General features: G+C 42.4%; 1 protein-coding gene across 2 annotated transcripts in view; it reads right to left on the bottom strand.

Annotated features, from left to right (window-relative positions):
- Positions 1-20,578, bottom strand: part of LOC104982561 — a 126,597-nt gene that overhangs the window by 13,875 nt on the left and 92,144 nt on the right. For both annotated transcript variants that reach the window (XM_010831986.1, XM_010831987.1), the window contains one exon: positions 1,752-1,909. In XM_010831986.1, the coding sequence (XP_010830288.1) occupies positions 1,752-1,909 (158 nt within the window). The remainder of the gene's footprint in view (positions 1-1,751; positions 1,910-20,578) is intronic.

Consider the following 20,578-nt stretch of genomic DNA (forward strand, 5'->3'; position numbering starts at 1 on the left):
AAGAGAGATGAGAGGTGCTTTTCTCAGGGAACGTGCTAAGTGTACTCCAGGGGGCCTTGTTTTCTCCCTGGACTGAAGAGTCCTGAGACTCACATATGTTTCGTGACTCTAAATTCATGGTTGAAGAGAGGCATATTCTTACAAAACTGGTGTTACTAGGTGCCAAAATCCCACACCTACCAGGCATATTTAAGATAAATTATTCTCATCCTTCTCCTTTGCTATAATTAGTGCTTAAGGGAAAATGTATTCACTATTTTACTACAGTACGTGAACTTAACACCAGCAGGCCTGATAACAACTGTAAAGCCCTATTAGTCAATGGAAAGACTGGTAAATGGCCACTGCCCTATCCACCTGCCAAGTGTTCCTTAGACCGAGTGACCACTGTTAGTGCTCTGGTGTCTCTACTAGAGGACTGAACTTTCTTCATCTTGTCTCCTTAGCCAGATAGATATCAGCCTATCTATTCCACCCTATCTTGCCAATCTTTTTCAAGCTTCTTTTAAACCCTGTAACTTCCAATCAAAGTGTACTGCAAGCTTGATATAATCCCTCTGCCCATCTCTGCTCCATTTCCTCTTGTGTGTGTGTATCTGATGCTATACCATACCACTCATACACTCCTTGCTCATCCCCACGTCCAGAAATTTTCCTTCCCCACCCTAGATTCCTGTGCCACTTTGTCTTCCCCTATCTCACCACTCAATTTCTGTTTTGCAATAAAAATACTAGGATAAATGTCCTATCTTCTTGGTGCAGAGCTTTTTTTGAAGGCAAAAATTGATGCTTCATCATTCTAACAGTTCTTAGAGATTTTAAAACAGCATCTTGGACATATTAGCTACCCAATAAATATCTTCCCCATGAATTGAAATACAATTACGTTGCTGTCCTCATGTTTCCCTGTTTGTCCTTTAAAGAAAAATATGCATTTCAGCACACACTGTTCCACAAACAGAGACAGTATATCCTTTGCCTAAAAGGTTTCAGACCTAAGGCTGTCTTTACAAATGGAGTCCAAATTCTCATAAAGAGATATGACATCCTTCTAAACACTGTTGACCCATTTTTCAGCCATTGACTCCCTCACCCCATCCCATGCCACCCCTCCCCGTAAAGTAGCAGTACATAGACCACAGTTCTGAGCTGACTCACTGGATTGACCCATGATCTCCACTTCCACAGGGCCACACTGAATAATGACCATAAGCTGTTGAATGCTTAGAGCTCGTGGGCCACCCTCTTAGAATGCCTTCACATTTTGACCCTCAAACTGGGTGATATGCTTACAAATTGTCAACTGTGTTAATTCCCCCAGGAACTTATATTGTGACGATGATGATGATGAATTTTGCTCATTTCACTGTTAAATTGTAACCCTACTTTTAATACATTATTTCTATTCCTCTGACTAACCCTCCGATTAGCTTAAATATATGAATCTTGTAACTTCTGGGGAAGCCAGATGTGACCTGCGGCAGTAGTGAGCTGTTTTAGAAAACTTAGAGAACTAAGGTAATTAAGTTAGACGATACATCTATTTTTTTTGAGATTCTGTTAGGAAAAAAACTGGCAGAAATATGAAAAACTCAACTTGTCATACACAAGAAAAATATAGTTTATTGACTTGTGCTGTGAGTTTTCTGTTCCCTTTCCTGTTTCCAACCCCAAGGCTCTGTCAGGTTGCTGTTGAAGATGCATTCCCCAACTCCGAATGAAACTAGTAAGATAAAAGAATAATCAATTACCTTTTGAATTCTTGGTTTGAAGTTGCGCAGAGGCAAAAAGTTCTATTTCCAGACTGAGGCACACAGTTAAACACAAATGGTTTTCCCAAGCTGCTATCAATGCCAACTTCTGCACCTTCTAATTTTATTACCTCTAGAGGCGAGCATTTTCCTTCATCCTGTAATTGATAAGGAAGAGGTTCAGCGCGGGCACTGCAGCTAAGCAGATAAGGGAGAAAATGAGAGTGGAAAGGAGGACTAAAGTTATTTTTCTGAATTGATTGTTCTGAAATGAAAATAAAACCAAAATGAGCTTTTGTAGATTATGCTGTCTGTGATATATTACATCAAACTCCAAATTTCCCACATCCTTTTTGAATCGCCTCTATTAATATGCATTTCATTTATGCCAACTTGGGAGAGTATCATTAATCATTCATATCTATTTTTCCCCATCAGAAAAAAGAATATAAAAAGAAATTGATATTACAAAATATATGTATTTGGTAGTATCTAGTTAGTGTCTATACTTAGCCTATATTCCATACTTATTGTGTGTTATGCCCTCTTCTAATATCTTTACATCTATCAATTTATTAATAGATTTATTGTCACAAATGCTCATCATTACTTTTATTATCTTTTTTTTTTTTTTTTTTTTTTTTTTTTTTTTTAAGCAAGTCAGGAAACTTGCAAAGTTTAGAGAGAACTTGCAGCATAGAGTGAATAAAGAATACTTTTCTAAAAATAACAGTAGTTTGAAACTTGTATGCAAAACTGAAATCAGTTTATAGGTAAATATTTTGCTATTTGTATTTATTTTACAATTATATGTCAAAATATTGTCTGTGTCAAATTTCCTTTGAGTCTGTTTGCAATCAATTGCTACCCTTACCCTTCCAATCACAGGCAGTCACAGATCTGTTTTCCATCTATACAAACTTGTCATTTCTAGACATTTTACACAAGTAGAATCATATCCTCTACGTCTTCTTTCTCTTAGTGTGATGTTCTCAAGTTGCATCCACGTTGCAGTTCTCAGTAGTATGTCATTCTTTTTTATTTCTAGACATGTTACACAAGTAGAATCATATCCTCTACGGTCTTCTTTCTCTTAGTGTGATGTTCTCAAGTTGCATCCACACTGCAGTTCTCAGTAGTATGTCATTCTTTTTTATTGCTGAGCTATATTCTACTTTACGGATATGCCTCATTTAGTATATCCATTCACGAGGTGATGGGGAGTCTTCTTTCCAGTTTTGGGCTAATTCAAATAATGCTGCTATGAAAACTTGTGTGCAGGTCTTTGGGCATATGCTTTCATTCTCTTTGGTAGATTACTAAGAGGGACACTGCTGAGCCATATGCTAATTTTATCTTTAACTTTTTCCAAAGTGGCTGTACCGTTTTACACTCCTACCAGCAGTGTATGAATGTTCCAGGTTTTCCATACCCTCACCAATAGCCTGTACTGCTTGTCTTTTTGATAACAGCCATCCTACTGAGTGTATAGTGGTATTTCCTAGTGGTTTTAACTTGCATATTACTAATGATTGTTGATGCAGAACACCAAACTAGCCCAAAGGTTCTTAACCAATTTTAGGTGACGACTTCCTTTTGAGATGCTGATGAAAACTCAACACCTCTCCACAAACCAAAATACGTAAATGTGTAGATGTGAATTTATACACACATGCGAAAAATTTCTTGCAACTCACAGGGGGTAGATGCAAAGATATTCTCCAACTAAAAGTAATATCTCTTATTTGTATGGCACTTTAGTTTATAAAACATTTTCATTTACCCTGTCTTTTTTTATTCTTCACAACTACTCTGTAAAGCAGGAAGCTAATGTTATCCCCATTTACTAGAAGAAGAAATAGAGTTTCAATGAGATGTCCCAAGGTTATATAGAAACAGAATTTAAGCACTGGTTTTCTGGCTACGTCTTCCACACTGTATCTTTCACACATCTGGCTTTTTGGGCCATGGCTCTTAGAGTCAGCAGTTGAAAGCTGCAATATTTATGTTTTAGGAGACAGAATATTTCCTAAAGCCATGAGCTTTCCTGGAATACAGACAGAGATCTAAAATTTTGCTCTGTTTTAGTAAGTAGAAAGAAAGTAGCACATCTTATAACAATTGTATATGGCCAAGAATATGACATTAGAAACCAGGAGAATATATGTTCATTTGCTTTAATCAGGGTAAAGAATTTGCATGCCTATAAAGAGCAGCTAATTATTTATATTATTTTCCCAGGAGCATCTTAAACTACAGAGAGAAATGGGGAAACATCAATAAAGCCTGGAGATTTTATTCTATTAGTAAGTGACAGATGTGCTTGTTTGCTAAGAGCAAATACTCAGTGGGGCTGCTTCCCTTTGGACCCATTAGGCAGATTAGATGATATGACACGTTTGGCTCTTGGTATCAGCACTCTTAGTTAACGCTGAACTACCAGTGCTCTCCTCCATCCCTTGCTGTGGGGCAAGGCAAAAGAATACACTCCTGCGGCATATGACACATGGAGAAGGCAATGGCACCCCACTCCAGTACTCTTGCCTGGAAAATCCCATGGATGGAGGAGCCTGGTAGGCTGCAGTCCATGGGGTCGCTAAGAGTCGGACACAACTGAGCGACTTCACTTTCACTTTCCACTTTCATGCATTGGAGAAGGAAATGGCAACCCACTTCAGTGTTCTTGCCTGGAGAATCCCAGGGACGGGGGAGCCTGGTGGGCTGCTGTCTCTGGGGTCGTACAGAGTCAGACACGACTGAAGCGACTTAGCAGCAGCAGCAGCATATGACACACAGCCAAGAAAAGCACCGGAAGTCACTTTGCCTCTACGCAGGCTGCATCTGTGTCAGGAGAATGAGTGATTGGTGAATGGAGTAGATTTAAAATAAGGGCTGGTCTCTTGCACTGATGGTGGGAACGTGAATTGACATAGCCACTATGGAGAACAACATGAAAATTCCTTAAAAAAAACTGGGAATAAAACTACCATATGACCCAGCGATTCCACTGCTGGGGATATATATACCCTGAGAAAACCACAACTGAAAAAGGCACATGCACCCCAGTGTTCATTTCAGCACTGTTTACGATAGCCAGGACATGGAAGCAACCTAGATGCCCACGACAGATGAATGGATAAAATAGTTGTGGTACATATATACAATGGAATATTACTCAGCCATAAAAAGGAATGCATTCGAGTCAATGCTGATGAGGTAGATGAACCTAGAGCCTACATACAGAGTGAAGTCAGTCAGAAAAACAAATAGCGCCCATTAACACGTATATATGGAATCTAGGAAAATGGCACTGCCCTACGTGCAGGGCAGGAATAGAGACACAGACGTAGAGAATGGACTGTGGCCACGGCAGGGGAAGGAGAGGGTGGGATGAATTGAGAGAGCAGCATTTAAGTGTCTGCATTGCCACATGTGGGATTTGCTGGCGGCACAGTCACAGCGGAGCAACTGAGTCCGCACGCACGGGAGGGAGGCTAAAAGAGGAGGGGATATATGTACGGTTGTGGCTGATTCGCGCTGTCGCGCGGCAGAAAGCAACACGACATTGAATAGCAATGATCCTCCAATTAAAAACGTTTAAAAAATCATTTTAAATGAGGGCTGCTATCTCTTACTATCCATCATGGCCCAGATTCCATTTTTGCTAATCTAAGCTGCCGCCTCCTTGCCCTTGAGCACGAGCCTGCTGTAGGCCTGGGAGCAGCTGCAATAGAAGCGTGGACACAGAGCCAGTGTAGCAGGCGTGGGTGCCCTTGCAGCTCTGCATATTCATCTTACTCTTTCCTCTGGATTTCCCCAAACACCTTAAATTCCACTCTCATGGAGGTTCAAGGGTTGGAATGGAGTCTTCATTCAGTCTAATCCTAATTCTGCTTAGACTGTGGTTCCCCAATCCAATGATTTCTAGAGATAAAGAACAGCTGAAATCTCTCTTCTGTCTTATTGCCATGCCTGGGGTTTTTAACTCCTCCCTTAAGCAAAACTCAATCCTTCAGTTTGGCAATAATTCTTAAATAGGTTCAGTCTGATTCCCTCCTTCTGGCTCTGCCAAAAGTTTCCCTTAAACCAGGACTAGAAACAATGAAGATTTCTTAAAGACTTTGGCTTTCCCGTAACTTTATATTCTCCTTTCCAAGGCATGGAAAGGCTCTAGCTCCGTTTTTCTATTCCTGAGCCAAAGCATGAAGCAGAGATCTAGCTACTTCCTGTGTGCAGGACTGATTAAAATAGCAGGGACTCTGAAGGGATTTACCAACAAAATTGTTTAGCGAGGTCCAGAAGCTATCTACTGAGAAGAAAAGAACTTGGACTGTTTATGCCATATGGCCTTAGATAATGCTGACATTATCTATCTTGGAAATAAGATTTCTACAGCAATAATCCCAAAGGTCAGACTGCTCAGAGAAGGGAAATAGTAAAAAATAATAATGATAAAAACCCAACCCAGAATGAATCCACTTCTAAATTTAATTATTTCTATAAAGAAAAATATAGACAAGGACATTTGTGTCTGTCTGCAACTTGGGCTCTCTGGTAAAATTGCCTGCAGGTGTTTTGGGTTATTTGTGTTCCTCAGAATTTTGGTTTGAACACTTTAGAAACTTTTTATTCTTGTTGCTAGGCCTCTTTATCTAAGAGGAGAGAAAAGGCTGGGACGTTATACCAACGTGGCTCATTTTATCTGAAGGCACAGCCATGAAAACCCACAAACTGAGGAGGAGGGAAAAAGGCATCTTTAACCATGAAAAAGAGTTGATCCTCAGTGGGTAAAACAGACCCAAGATGAATTTAGAGGGAAAGAAAGTATATCCTAAAGCAATGTACCACGTGAAAGGGTGCATGAAATACACACTTCAGGTACTGTATTTAAAGCTAGCAAACTGAAGCAAAATTGAACAAGGAGTGTCTCTCCTTATTAATGATTCTGAGAGAACTTTATCTCTAGGCAGCAGTTTGGAGGGAACCCTGCCCACTGGTGACTGAAGCCATCACTCTGCGATAGCTATAAGATAATGATCTCTGTTCATACCTAATAGGATGAGGAGAGCAGCAAAGCCTGCCAAGGCGAGAAGGAAAGATACGAGTACTTTCGCTTTAGTGACCTTTGCTATCTTTGTCCTGTGAGTAAATACAGGTCTTCACTCTATTTAAGGACTCAAACCCCTCACTACACAACTCAAGATGGTTACATAGATGAAAAGTGTTAGTTGCTTAGTCATGTCTGACTCTTTGTGACCCCATAGACTGTAGCCCACCAAGTTTCTCTGTCCATGGAATTTCCCAGGAAAGAATACTGGAGTGGGTTTCTATTTCCTTCTTCAGGGGATCTTCCCGGTGCAGGGATTGAACCACATTTCCTACATTGCAGGCAGATTCTTTACCACTGAGCCACAGGGGAAGCCCTATTATATAGATACATGTATGCATATATTCGGACAAGGCAATGGCACCCCACTCCAGTACTCTTGCCTGGAAAATCCCATGGATGGAGGAGCCTGGTAGGCTGCAGTCCATGGGGTTGGTAAGAGTTGGATGCAACTGAGCGACTTCACTTTCACTTTTCACTTTCCTGCATTGGAGAAGGAAATGGCAACTCACTCCAGTGTTCTTGCCTGGAGGATCCCAGGGATGGGGGAGCCTGGTGGGCTGCCATCTATGGGGTCGCACAGAGTCAGACATGACTGAAGCGACTTAGCAGCAGCAGCAGCAGCAGCATGCATATATTGTCGTTGTTGATGTGTCGCTGAGTCACGTCCAATTCTTTGTGACCCCAAGTCATGTCCAACTCTTTGTGACTCCATGGACTGCAGCACTCCAGGCTTCCCTGTCCTTCTCTATCTCCCAGAGTTTGCTTAGACTCATGTCCATTGAGTCGATGATGCCATCCTACCAGCTCATCCTCTGTCACCTCCTTCTCCCTCTGCCCACAGTCTTTCCCAGAATCAGGGTCTTTTCCAGTGAGTTGGCTCTTCATATCAGGTGGTCAAAGTACTGGTTTCAGCTTCAGCATCAGCTCTTCCAATGAATATTCAGGGTTGATTTCCTATAGTATTGGATGGTTTGATCTCCTTGCTGTTCAAGGAACTCTCAAAAGTACTCTCTCACACCACAATTCAAAAGCATCAGTTCTTAAGCTCAGACTTTTTTTATGGTCCAACTCTCACATTTGCATATGACTACTGGAAAAACCATAGGTTTGCCTATATGGACCTTTGTCCCCAAAGTCCCTGATTTTTAACACACTATCTAGGTTTGTCATAGCTTTTCTTCCAAGTAGCAAGCCTGTTTTAACATCATGGCTGCAGTTACCAGCTGCAGTGCTTTTGGAAATGGAGAAAATAAAATCTGTCACTGTTTCCACTTTTGTCTCCGTCTCTTTGCCATGAAATGATGGGATTGGATGCTATGATCTTAATTTCTTGAGTGTTGAGTTTTAAGCCAGCATTTTCACTCTCCTCTTTCACCCTCATTAATAGGTTCTTTAGTTCCTCTTCAATTTCTGCCATTACAGTGGTATCATATGCATGTCTGAGGTTATTGATATTTCTCCCAGAAATCTGGATTCCAGCTTGTGATTCATCCAGCCTGGCATTTTCTCACAATGTACTCTGCATAGAAGTGAAATAAGCAGGGTGACAATATACAACCTTGTCATACTCTTTTCTCATCTTTGAACCAGTCTGTTGTTCCATGGCCGGTTCTAACTGTTGCTTCCTGACCTGCGTACAGGTTTCTCAGGAGACAGGTAAGGTGGTCTGGTATTCCCATCTCTTGAAGAATTTTCCACAGTTTGTTGCAATCCACACAGTCAAATGCTTTAGTATAGACAGTGAGGCAGAAGTTAATGTTTTTCTGGAATTCTCTTGCTTTTTCTATGATCCAGCGGATGTTGGCAATTTGATCTCTGGTTCCTCTGCCTTTTCTAAAACCAGCTTGAACATCTGGAATTTCTCAGTTCACATACTGCTGAAACCTAGTTTGAAGGATTTTGAGCATTACCTTGCTAGCATGTGAAATGAGAGCAATTGTATGGTACTTTGAACATTCTTTGGCATTGCCTTTCCTTGTGATTGGGATGAAAACTTACCTTTTCCAGTCCTATGGCCACTGCTGAATTTTCCTACTTTGCTGACATATTGAATGCAGCACTTTAACAGCATCATCTTTTAGGGTTTTAAATAGCTCAGCTGAAATTCCCTCACCTCCACTAGCTTTGTTCATAGTAATGCTTCCTAGTAATGCTTCCTAGTAATGCTTCCTATGGTCTTCTTGACTTCATACTCCAGGATGTCTGGCTCTAGGTGACTGATCACACCACCATTGTGATTATCTGGGTCATGAAGATCTTTTTTGTATAGTTCTTCTGTTTATTCTTGCCACTTCTTCTTAACCTCTTCTGTTCTGTTAGGTCTTTGCCATTCGGTCCTTTATTTTGCCCATCCTTGCATCAACTGTTCCCTTGGTATTTCTAATTCTCTTGAAGAGAGAGATCTAGTGTTTTTTCTTTCTATTGTTTTCCTCTATTTCTTTGCATCGTTCACTTTAGAAGGCTTTCTTATCTCTCCTTATTCTCTGGAACTCAGCATTCAGTTGGGTATATCTTTCCTTTTCTCCTTTGCCTTTCACTTCTCTTTTTCTCTCAATAAGTCCTCCTCAGTCAACCCATTTGCTTTCTTGCATTTCTTTTTTTTTTTTTTTTTTTGGGTATAGTTTTGGTCCCTGCCTCCTATACAATGTCATGAACCTCTGCACACAGTTCTTCAGGCACTCTATCTACCAAATCTAATCCCTTGAGTCTATTTGTCACTTCCACTGTATAATTATAAGGGATTTGATTTAGGTCATACTTGAATGGTCTAATGGTTCCCCCTACTTTCTTCATTGTAACCCTGAATTTTGCAATAATGAGATCATAATCTGAGCCATAGTCAGCTCCAGGTCTTGTTTTTGCCGACTGTATAGAGCTTCTCCATCTTTGGCTGCAAAGTATATAATCAATCTGATTTTGGTACTGACCATCTGGTGATGTCCATGTGTACAGTCTTCTCTTATATTGTTGGGAGTGGGTGTTTGTTATGACCAGTATGTTCTCTTGGCAAGACTCTATTAGCCTTTGCCCTACTTCATTTTGTACTACAAGGCCAATCTTGCCTGTTATTCCAGCTATCTCATGACTTGCTACTTTGCATTCCGGTCTCTTATGATTAAAAGGATATCTTCTTTGGGTGTTAGTTCTAGAAGGTTTTGTAGGTCTTCATAGAACCATTCAGCTTCAGGCTTGGATTACTGTGATGTTGAACGGTTTGTCTTGGAAATGACTTGAGATCATTCTGTAATATTTGAGATTGCACCCAAGTATTGCATTTTATACTCTTCTTGACTATGAGGGTTACTCCATTTCTTCTAAAGGTTTCTTGCCCACAGTAGTAGATATAATGGTCATCTGAATTAAATTCACCAATTCCTGTTCATTTTAGTTCCATGATTGCTGAACTGTCAATGTTCACTCTTCCCATCTCATGCTTGACCATATTCAATTTACCTTGATTCATGAACCTAATATTCCAGGTTCCTATGCAGTATTTTTCTTTACAGCATTGGACTTTACTTTTGCCACCAGACACACCCACCGCTGGGTGGTATTTCCGATTTCCTCACCCTCTTCATTCTTTTTGGAGCTATTTCTCTGCTCTTCCCCAGTAGCAAATTGGGCATCCTCCAACCTGGAGGATACATCTTCCTGTGTCATCTTTTTTTGCCTTTCATGGGGTTCTTGTGGCAAGAAATCAGAGTGGTTTTTGCCATTCCCTTCTCCAGCAGATCATGTTTTGTAAGATGCGTGTATGTTTTTTTAAATTTATGTTTTGCTTTTTGGGCAGGCAAGGAGGGATGGATGAAGTACAGAGCAGAAAGTTAAGTAAGCATGTAGATCAGGCCCTTGTTTTTAAGAGGTACTGGGTGCCTTGTCAAAGCTTTGTGAATTTACTATTTCTCTTTTTGATTTTATCAAGACATTGAGCAGTGCCCCCCACAATGCAAAAGCTCTGTAATCTGGATAAATGTATGCTTACTGTTCTTTCTCTGCTCTTTTAATGCAGTCTAGCTTATTTGAGACATCAGCAGAGGTAACTGGCTGCAAACTCAGAATTTCGTGCTTTTCTTTTCAGTTTGCCTGGAAGGATGAACCATTTTTTCAGAGTGATAAATACATGCTGGCAACACCGTAGTGTTTCCTGGCACGAGGGAGACACTGGGCTCCAGAAAACACGGGCGGCTCTGGGGGCTGAGGGAGTTCATCAACACCAACACGTTACGCTGCACTCAGACAGACAGGCTTCCTGCTGGAAGACTAGCCAAACAGAAGGATGCTAATGATGCTGGGGTCCTGGCTACCTGGGCTCGACAGATTTGAATACACTTCCGGCCTCAATCACGCCTCATTTGTCAACATTTTCCTTGGCTCCTGAACCAACCCTTAGAATATAACAACCGCCGTGCAATAGTTTCATTACAACAGAAAAACCGTGAAGTAGTGAATCTGAGTCATAGTCATGACCCTGTTCAAAACTGTCCGGGAGCCACCAGGCTAACTGTAAAATCAAGACATGCTACACCTTAAACTCTACAGTTGAATGTTAGGCCTACAAGGTTTCTCTCTGAACTCAGTGTGTTGCTAGTTTGTAGACGGATTCTAGAGCCAGACCAGCTGGATTTGAATCTTCGCTGTACCGCTTATTAGGTCACTTACATGACCTTGGGCAAGTCACATCACCTCTCTGTGCCTCAATTTCCTTCTGTATAAAACAGGGTTGCTCTAAGGATTGTGATATTATCTGTGCAGTGTTAGGAACACTGCTAGGCACTTTATAAGTGACCTGTATGTGTTAACTTTCATTATTCTGTAGAATTTGATGAAAATGAAGAGTAAGAAACTAAAAAAAAAAAAAAAAAAAAAAAAGAATAAGAGGCTTTAATTTAATATGGGTGACAGGATAATTTTATTTAAAGTAAGTTCCTATACGTGTTTTTTTTTTTTTTTTTTCTCTTCCAAGACTTAGATGCTGCATGAACAAGGGGTAAGACTTAATCTCTCAGAACCTGGATCCTCGATTGAAAAATGGGGGTAATGGCACCTTTCTCTGTGAGGTGCATAACTGTTGTTACAGGAAGTTTCTCTCTCCCAGCGAGGGTCAACTTTCAGTTTAAGCACGAATGAACCATCCCTGCTACATCCCCAGGACCCAGGGAGGCTGTGCAGGTGAAGCTCCTGCTCTGGAAGCTGCTGGGGGTGTATTACTGGGTGGAGAGCCAGGCTGGGCGGGGTGGGGTTGGCGTGGAGGGAGCAGGCCGCAATCAGGAGAGCCTGGGCACTTCCCTGTCCTGTCTTGGAAGGGAGTTGTGATGATCTCAGGGGAGGCTCCTGTGCCTGGATTCTGGTCACTTGGGTGACGAAGCTTGTTACAGGCTCTCTGCCCCTTTACTCAGGGATTTGGAGGATTTAGTCCTTGCCTCTGGTCACGCTCAGACTGGGACTCTGGACTACTCTTCTACTTTTCCTGTAAAGGATTTCTCTCTTTCCCACCCACCCACCTTCCCTCCCTTCCACCAACGCTTACTGAAGTGTGTCCGTACCTACCGCCAGTCGTGCTAGGCACTAAGGACCCACAAAGGCTTCAGCCTTAGGTGGATTTCCTAGTCTTCAGCCTCTCAGAGTAAGTTCTCGACAGTTCCATAGCCCCCTTTCTGGACATGTTCTGAGACTCTGGAATTTTCCCAAGTCAGTACATTCATTTTTCCTTATGATCCTGTTCCTTGAACTGTCTTACCCGACCTCTCTATTTCATCCCAGCTGACATCCTTTCGATCCGAGGCCTTGGCCTGTCATGACTGTGTCGCTGCAGCAGCCTCCTGGCTGATCTCTGACGCCAGTACAGTCTTGATGAGGTAATCCACATTGCCTGATACTGCAATGGAAATTCTGCCCATGGGGGCAGTTGCCAATTTATTGCTTCTTAGTTCCTAACTTGCCCTTCATTCCCCGACTCCTGAAAATGGAGCTTGAACCTTCAAATATTTTGCCTTTGCCAGATGGCTTGATGTAGTTCAACTTTGCCAGGACAGAGCACTGGAGAGAGAGCACATGAAGGGGTCTTCTTCCTGGATTCTGTGGATTGTTCCGGTGGACTTAGAGAGTGCTTTATTTTTCTCCACTCCTCAGCCCCAGAGGTTTCTGCCCATGCTAAGAGCTTGCAGGATGCAGCTTCCCCAGGGGACCTCAGCTCTTAGTTTGGACTGCAGTGAAACCTGTGCTTTAGTCAAAGTTCCTGCCTGCACACCTTCTCCTCAGTCCTATGAGAGTGGACTTCGAGGGAACTCCAGAACACTTGGCTGAGGTACACGAAAGTCCATTAGGTTCCTACAGAGGGAGGCCTCTTCAGGACCCATCAGCAGCATATGTGGTGGTACCCCAGCACCATCTGTGTGCACAGCTCGCCAGCACTATGGACATTTGTTTCTGTGGATGCTGCAGTGCAGACACCAGGGAGTAGTAACTTTACTGTGTGACTTTCATCTCCTGAATGGATCCAGACTGATAAGATTCACAGAAACATCAAAATATGCAAACAAGATTCTCCTGCTCATTGCCAATCCCCTCTACAAACAGGTCTCATTGTTTCTATCAGATTCCACCACTAGTCTTCAAGGACCCGGGAACAAACCACTCATTTCTTCTCTGTGTATGCTCAGGTTTCCCTCACCATTCATGCCCTCCTGTCTCTAGTCCCCTAAATCATATTCTAGCCATCCTTTGAGGTCTAGCTCAAATTTTTCATTTATGAAGTGGTTTTTGCTTTTGATGGCTTCACTGGTGACTCAGCTGGTAAAGAATCTGCCTGCAATGCAGGAGACCTGGGTTCGATCCCTGGGTTGGGAAGATCTCCTGGAGAAGGGAATGGCTACCCACTCTAGTATTGTAGCCTGGAGAATCCCACTAACTATATGGTCCATGGGGTCGCAAAGAGTTGGACATGACTGAGTGACTTTCATACACACACTTTTGCTTTTTATAGGCATAACCATTCTTTCTCTTCTTGCAAAGCATGCCTGTACTGTATAATTGAGTGCGGAATTATATAGCGCCCCTTGGGGTTCTTTTTTCTTTTTGGCTAGTAACTTATTGAGATTGAGTTCTTATCATACACGAGGCTGTGTGCTGTGCGCTTTCAGTCATTTGATGTCTCATCTTGGAGATTCTCCATCAGATACTCTGTGTATGGGTTTATGTGCTCTCCTAACAGTCACGATATAATTAAAATTTTTTCTTCTTTCTCTGGGGAACGAAATCAGAGCTATGCTCCATTGTTCTTTTAAATTTTTGGTGCATAGTATGTGGGACTTTAGTTCCCTGACCAGGGATTGAACCCATACTCCCCTGCGTTGGAAGGCAGAGTCTTAACCACAGGAGAAGACCGCCATAAGCAAGTTTATAAACAGGGGTAGAGAACATGTAACATATGCCAAACTCTTGTGAGAATTTTCTCTGTGCATTTGAAAATTATGGGGGCCTTCTGGTTTAATATATTTAGTAAATAATGGCAGCCTTCTCATTGAACCTGCTTCCATCGCCTATTCACTATGAAACCCCAGGGAGGTAATAAAAAAAGTCAGAATTCCACCTGCTCTTTGCAGTAGTTGCTTTGTTATGTCCATAGCCTTGACTGGCAGTTTATAGCCAACCCCTTTCTGTTCAACCTCAGGAAATCTTCTGAATGGCTTAGACTTTTGAGAAAGGGAAAATAAATTTTGAGCATGCTACTAAAAATAGTGTGCATGATTTCTTAATGCCATTTGGCCTTGTCTGGAGTGAAAACTATGAAAGTGTTAGTTGCTCAGTCATGTCCGATGGTGTAGCCCTGGACTGCAGCCCGCCAGGCTCCTCTGTCCTTTGGATTCCCCAGGCAAGAATACTGGAGTGGGTTGCCATTCCCTTCTCCAGGGGGTCTTCCTGACCCAGGAATCAAACCCAGGTTTCCTGCAATGTAAGCAGATTCTTCACCATCTGAGCTACCAGGGAGTGGAAATTGAATGGTGAAAAACTGATTCTGATTCTTTGCATTCAGAAAGACTGGTCTTAATTTTGTTGAGTTCAGTGAGGTTGGAAAATCATCTCACTATGACAGTTATCTGTATTCTACAACCAAAGAAATGGGAGCAAGTGAGGTTAAGTAATATGACCAAGGAAATGCAGCTAATAGGTCGTAAAGCCAGGGTGTGAACCATGGCTTACCTAACCACAGCATGAAATTGTCTTCATGAAATGAAATTCATTTCATAAAGTTAAGATTTCCTACCTGCCAGGCTTACATTCACCTTAGGAGGTCAGGGATATTATCATCCCCCTCTTGCATTTCAGGAGGAAGGCTTGGAAAAGCTCACTGAGTTGCCCAATTCTGCTGAGGCAGGAAGTTAGCAATATTGAGGCCTGGATCCAAAGCTGGTCCTCCTCATCTGTCATTAGATGAACAGTTTCATGTGGGTGCTATAGACCAAGGTAGATACCAGCTCCATTTGAGCAGACAGTGTGTGTTTTTTCACAGATAGTAGGTAACACGGTGCTTACCTACTTCCGGTAAGCTTCCAGTGCTTACCGGAAAGATCCAGAGGAAGTAATTGACTAAAACACCAAATGATCCAGCTAGCCAGCTATTAAGAAGCCTGTGGACCTGGTATCTAGCATGACAGTTTCTTCTGGAACAAGTTCCTGGTGTTCTGTTGTGTTTCTTCATAGCTATAACATAAACTCTTTGGGGCTAAGTCTCCCTAGTTCTGTTTTCAGGAACATTTCTGTCTCTCTGGAACAGTGTGCACTTATATGGCAGCTTTAGCCTTCTTTGAACCGTTGAGGCCCCAGCACAGTATAAGAGTGGCTTTGGAGGACATGCTGCTAGGGACAGATGATGATGGTGACAACGGTCAGACCCAAGGGCAGGCTTGTCTTTAGACTACGTGAAGATGATGCTGGGTGTTCTGAATGCTGGTGCCCTGGCCCTGCGCTGTTGCTCAAATGTCCTTCAAGCATGAGCTGTTACCCAGGAGTGGAAGAACACGAGGGGCCACTTATGTCCATTCAGGGAAGGACCATGCAGAGTGCCTCTACACTGTTTGCTTTTAATTCAGAGATCTCATTGATTACTAGTCCTTCTCCCATGATATGAGCAAAGAAAAACAACATCATGGAAGAGGTATTCTAATCACTGACCAGAACAAAGCTTCAGGAGGATGGGTAGGTTTAATTTGTTATTCTGTTCCACATTTGCACAGAAGCAGAATTGACTGGGCATTAACTTTTTTTTCATTGGAAAAACACTTAAAACTTCAATACTAAATGGTATTTTCTTGTAAAATGTTTTAACTCTGTGAGCTCTATTTGAGTCTGTTCACACAGATTATTATTATTATTATTTTTTAAAAGGAATTCTTGCAAGGAGAGTCAGACATGACTTAGCAACTAAACAACTCATCTTTATAGTTTAAAGATACTATTCTTTGGATTGGAAAACTGCGATTTTATTCGAAGTATTATTGAATATAATATTACCTTATTGCTACAGGTAGCAATAAGAATGGCTAACTTTAATTTTCTGCCTGTTTTGTTTCAAGGATTATGCTAGATGCTTTATAGATGTTTATTTAATTCCAACATTATCCCTCTAACATCTGTGTAGATTCTTTTATGCCAATTCAAACTGTGCAAATTTGGAATAGTATTATGTAAACACCAGGCATGAAGTCAGAAATGAGGTGAATACTGTTAAATGAGAATCGAGAATTTTGACACACACGGGCCAAGACAGCTCTGTTCACTCCATTGCCGTGAGGTGGTCCTGCTTTTAGCTGGCAACTAGAAGTTCTTTGTATTCAATACCATCAACTCTGGAAATGCATTCCTGACATAAAATGCACTTGTATTGCAATCCCAGACAGCATATGACAGTACAGTGTCTTTGTATATGGGGAATGATCAGAAAATGATCATTTAATGTACCTGAACAGGCTAAAAGGGGGTATGGTCAGAAATAAGTTGATCAATCCCTCACCTGTGGAATGCGAGCCTGACCACTCTCCTTTTGCATTTCTAGCTGGGGTTGCAAGTTAACTTGTGATGTCCAGCTGAATACCACCAAGTATTTTAACTTCAACTTCATCCTCCCAATCTTGCTCTTGGTTTCCTTCCCACTGCCCCACCCCTCCCTGTCTTCAGAAAAATAGCATATGTGTGAGGGCTTTTGATATATAATCTTTGACTCAATGGGCTTGAGTTTGAGTGAACTCTGGGAGATAGTGAAGGACAGGGAAGCCTGTTGTGTTGCAGTGCATGGGGTGGCCAAGTGGGACACGACTGAGCAACTGAACAGCAACATTTTCAAATAACTGTAGATTCACAGGAAGTTGAAAAATAATAAAGACAGGTCCTATGTGCCCTGCCCTCAGTTCTCCCCAATGGCAACACCTTATAAGACAGTAGCAGCACATGTGGTTTTGAAGGGCAGTAGCTCACCAAGTTTAAGTTCTGGGGAAAAGCTCTACATGGAAGCCCTCTCCTCACACCCCAACCAGAGCAGGCTTCAAGGGCATTCCACCTGTGCCTTTGCACCAAGCGCCCACAGCAGAAGGGTGCAATCAGCATTTTGAAATTCTTCAAAGATTTGATCTTTGAATTTGCATTTTGTAAGTGAAGTTGAAGAAACAGTGGAGCACGCCCCACCGGGGCTTGGAGCCTTGGTTCATGGTGGTTCCACCTCCCGGACTCTGAGGGATGGGGTGTTGACCTCTGCCTCTTCTGCTTCTGCCCCATGCCCACTGCTGCCTTCCCCGCTGGGCAATCCTGGGTGTGGGTGCCGGACTGTTGGGTCAGTGGGGAAGGCATCTGGGACCCGTAAGGGTCTGCATGTGTCTGGCAAGTATCCTTGTTCTTGAGGAGTTATTTTGTACTAAAGAGCAAATACAAACCACCACGACAAGTCAAGACAAAGACAGCTGAAAGAAGGAAGACACCTTTACTCTGCATTGGAACAAAGGGCCTGGCATTTCTATTTTGCACTGGGCCCCACAAATCATATTGCTAGTCCTTCTGAAAACTGTTTTATAGCCCAGCCTCTTACAAAAAAACCTAGGCATGAAGATGAATATTTATCAGGAAGTAGGAAGCTTTGACTAAAGCACAGAGGCGTATTTGTGTGCCAAAGGTATAAATGGTTCCCACTAATGCCAGAGAAATCTTCCTAAAGCACATTCTTATCAAGTCAGAGACTGTGCTAAACCCCATGGGGCTTCCTGTTCACAGGCCAGACTCCACAGCTGTAGCCTGACCCTGGGTTCTCCATAAATAACCCACCTCATTTTATCTTCTGAATTTCAGGTTTCAGTAGACCTTGATTCAAATTCATGCTCGCTTCCAACTCAATGCAGTTCATGCTTGTGCCATTTTGTTTTTCAGAAATGCCATTTTACTAGACTTTGAAGCTCAACTATCACTTCTCTCCTAAAGCTCCCAGCCTGTGCCCACCTCATAGCCTTTGCACTTGTTTTCTCTGCCCTTATCATTTTTTCTCTAGTTCCTCTGCCTTTTCTAATCAAATTGCCAACATCTGTTGGATCATCAAAAAAGCAAGAGAGTTCCAGAAAAGCATCCATTTCTGCTTTATTGACTATGCCAAAGCCTTTGACTGTGTGGATCACTACAAACTGTGGAAAATTATTCAAGAGATGGGAATACCAGACCACCTGACCTGCCTCTTGAGAAACCTGTATGCAGGTCAGGAAGCCACAGTTAGAACTGGACATGGAACAACAGACTGGTTCTAAATAGGAAAAGGAGTATGTCAAGGCTGTATATTGTCACCCTGCTTATTTAACTTCTATGCAGAGTATATCATGAGAAACGCTGGACTGGAGGAAGCACAAGCTGGAGTCAATATTGCTGGGAGAAATATCAATAACCTCAGATATGCAGATGACACCACACTTATGGCAGAAAGTGAGGAAGAACTAAAGAGCCTCTTTATGAAAATGAAGAAGGAGAGTGAAAAAGTTGGCTTAAAACTCAACATTCAGAAAATGAAGATCATGGCATCTGGTCCCACCATTTCATGGCGAATAGATGGGGAAATAGTGGAAACAGTGGCACACTTTATTTTTGGGGGGCTCCAAAATCACTGCAGATGGTGACTGCAGCTATGAAATTAAAAGACGCTTACTCCTTGGAAGACAAGCTATGACCAACCTAGATAGGATATTAAAAAGCAGAGACATTACTTTGCCAACAAAGGTCCATCTAGTTAAGCTATGGCTTTCCCAGTAGTCATGTATGGATGTGAGAGTTGGACTATAAAGAAAGCTGAGTGCTGAAGAATTGATGCTTTTGAACTGTGGTGTTGGAGAAGACGCTTGAGAGTCTCTTGGACTGCAAGGAGATCCAACCAGTCCATCCTAAAGGAAATCAGTCCTGAATATTCATTGGAAGGATTGATGTTGAAGCTGACGCTCTAATACTTTTGCCACCTGATATGAAGAACAGACTCATTTGAAAAGACCCTGATGCTGGGAAAGATTGAGGGCAGGAGGAGAAGGGGCTGACAGAGGATGAGATGGTTGGATGGCATCACCGACTCAATGGACATGAGTTTGAGTAAACCCTGGGAGTTGGTGATGGACGGGGAGGCCTGGCGTGCTGCAGTCCATGGTGTTGCAAAGAGTCAGACACAACTGAGCGACTGTACTGAACTGATTGTTCTTTCTCTAGGCCTGGTACAGTTAGAGCCATCTCATTGTTCAGAGAGGTCACCTGTCTGGAGTGGTCTACCTGAATGCCTGCTCTAAGCTGCTAAACTTCACCCCATCCCATCCTACTCCTGTTAATCACATTGACCACTTTTAAAATTAACTTTGTATATTTAATATTTTACTAGTGTAATGATCATCTGTCCCCATGAGAGTGGGTACCTTTACCTTTTTCACTCTGTATCTTCAGGCCTCAAACTTTGCCCAGCACATACCTGGTAGTTCCCAGGTGGCGCTAGTGTTAAAGAACCCGTCTACAAACATAAAAGACATTCATTTGATCCCTGGGTCAGGAAGGTCCCCTGGAGGAGGGCAGGAAACCCACTCCAGTATTCTTGCCTGGAGAATCCCATGGACATAAGTGCCTGGCGGGCTACAGTAATAGCCTCGCAAAAAGTCAGACACTACTAAAGCACTGAATAACAGAATGTTCTTCTCCTTCTTCCAAACACTGGAGTACGTTGTATTTTGCGTACATGTTTTATCTCCTTCTCTATGCTATTCCCTTCTTGAGGTCGGTGGGGTGTATGATTCGTTCTTATCACTCAGGACGCCTAGCAGAGACCTAGGCTTCAGCAAGTCTTCACTGAATGCAGACATAAAAACAAATGGTGCAGAGGCAGAGCATTTCTTTCTCTCTCAGAACAACCGGACACAGCATTAACGCAGAGAGATCAAAACTAATTGCTGGAACGAGAAGTAGGTGCCATTTAGCAGTCACGGCATCTGTACCAAGGGCGGCTTTGGGACAGTGTGTAATCAGCTCATAACACACGGTATCCAGGGTGACCTCTGTGCTCATCCATGTGCCATTCTCTTCAGGCTGTTGGTTGCCTCTGTGGCCTGTGGGATGGAAAGCTTCCCAAAATAGAGAGCAGGAATGAGGTTGAAGTCCCATGGGAGAGAATCAGAGCTAGAGGGCACCTTGTCACCCCACATCAGGCTGTTCTTTCAGCAAAGCACTT

This window comes from Bison bison, unplaced genomic scaffold (assembly GCF_000754665.1).
Source record: "Bison bison bison isolate TAMUID 2011002044 unplaced genomic scaffold, Bison_UMD1.0 scf7180017864533, whole genome shotgun sequence".
Taxonomy (NCBI): Eukaryota; Metazoa; Chordata; class Mammalia; order Artiodactyla; family Bovidae; genus Bison; species Bison bison.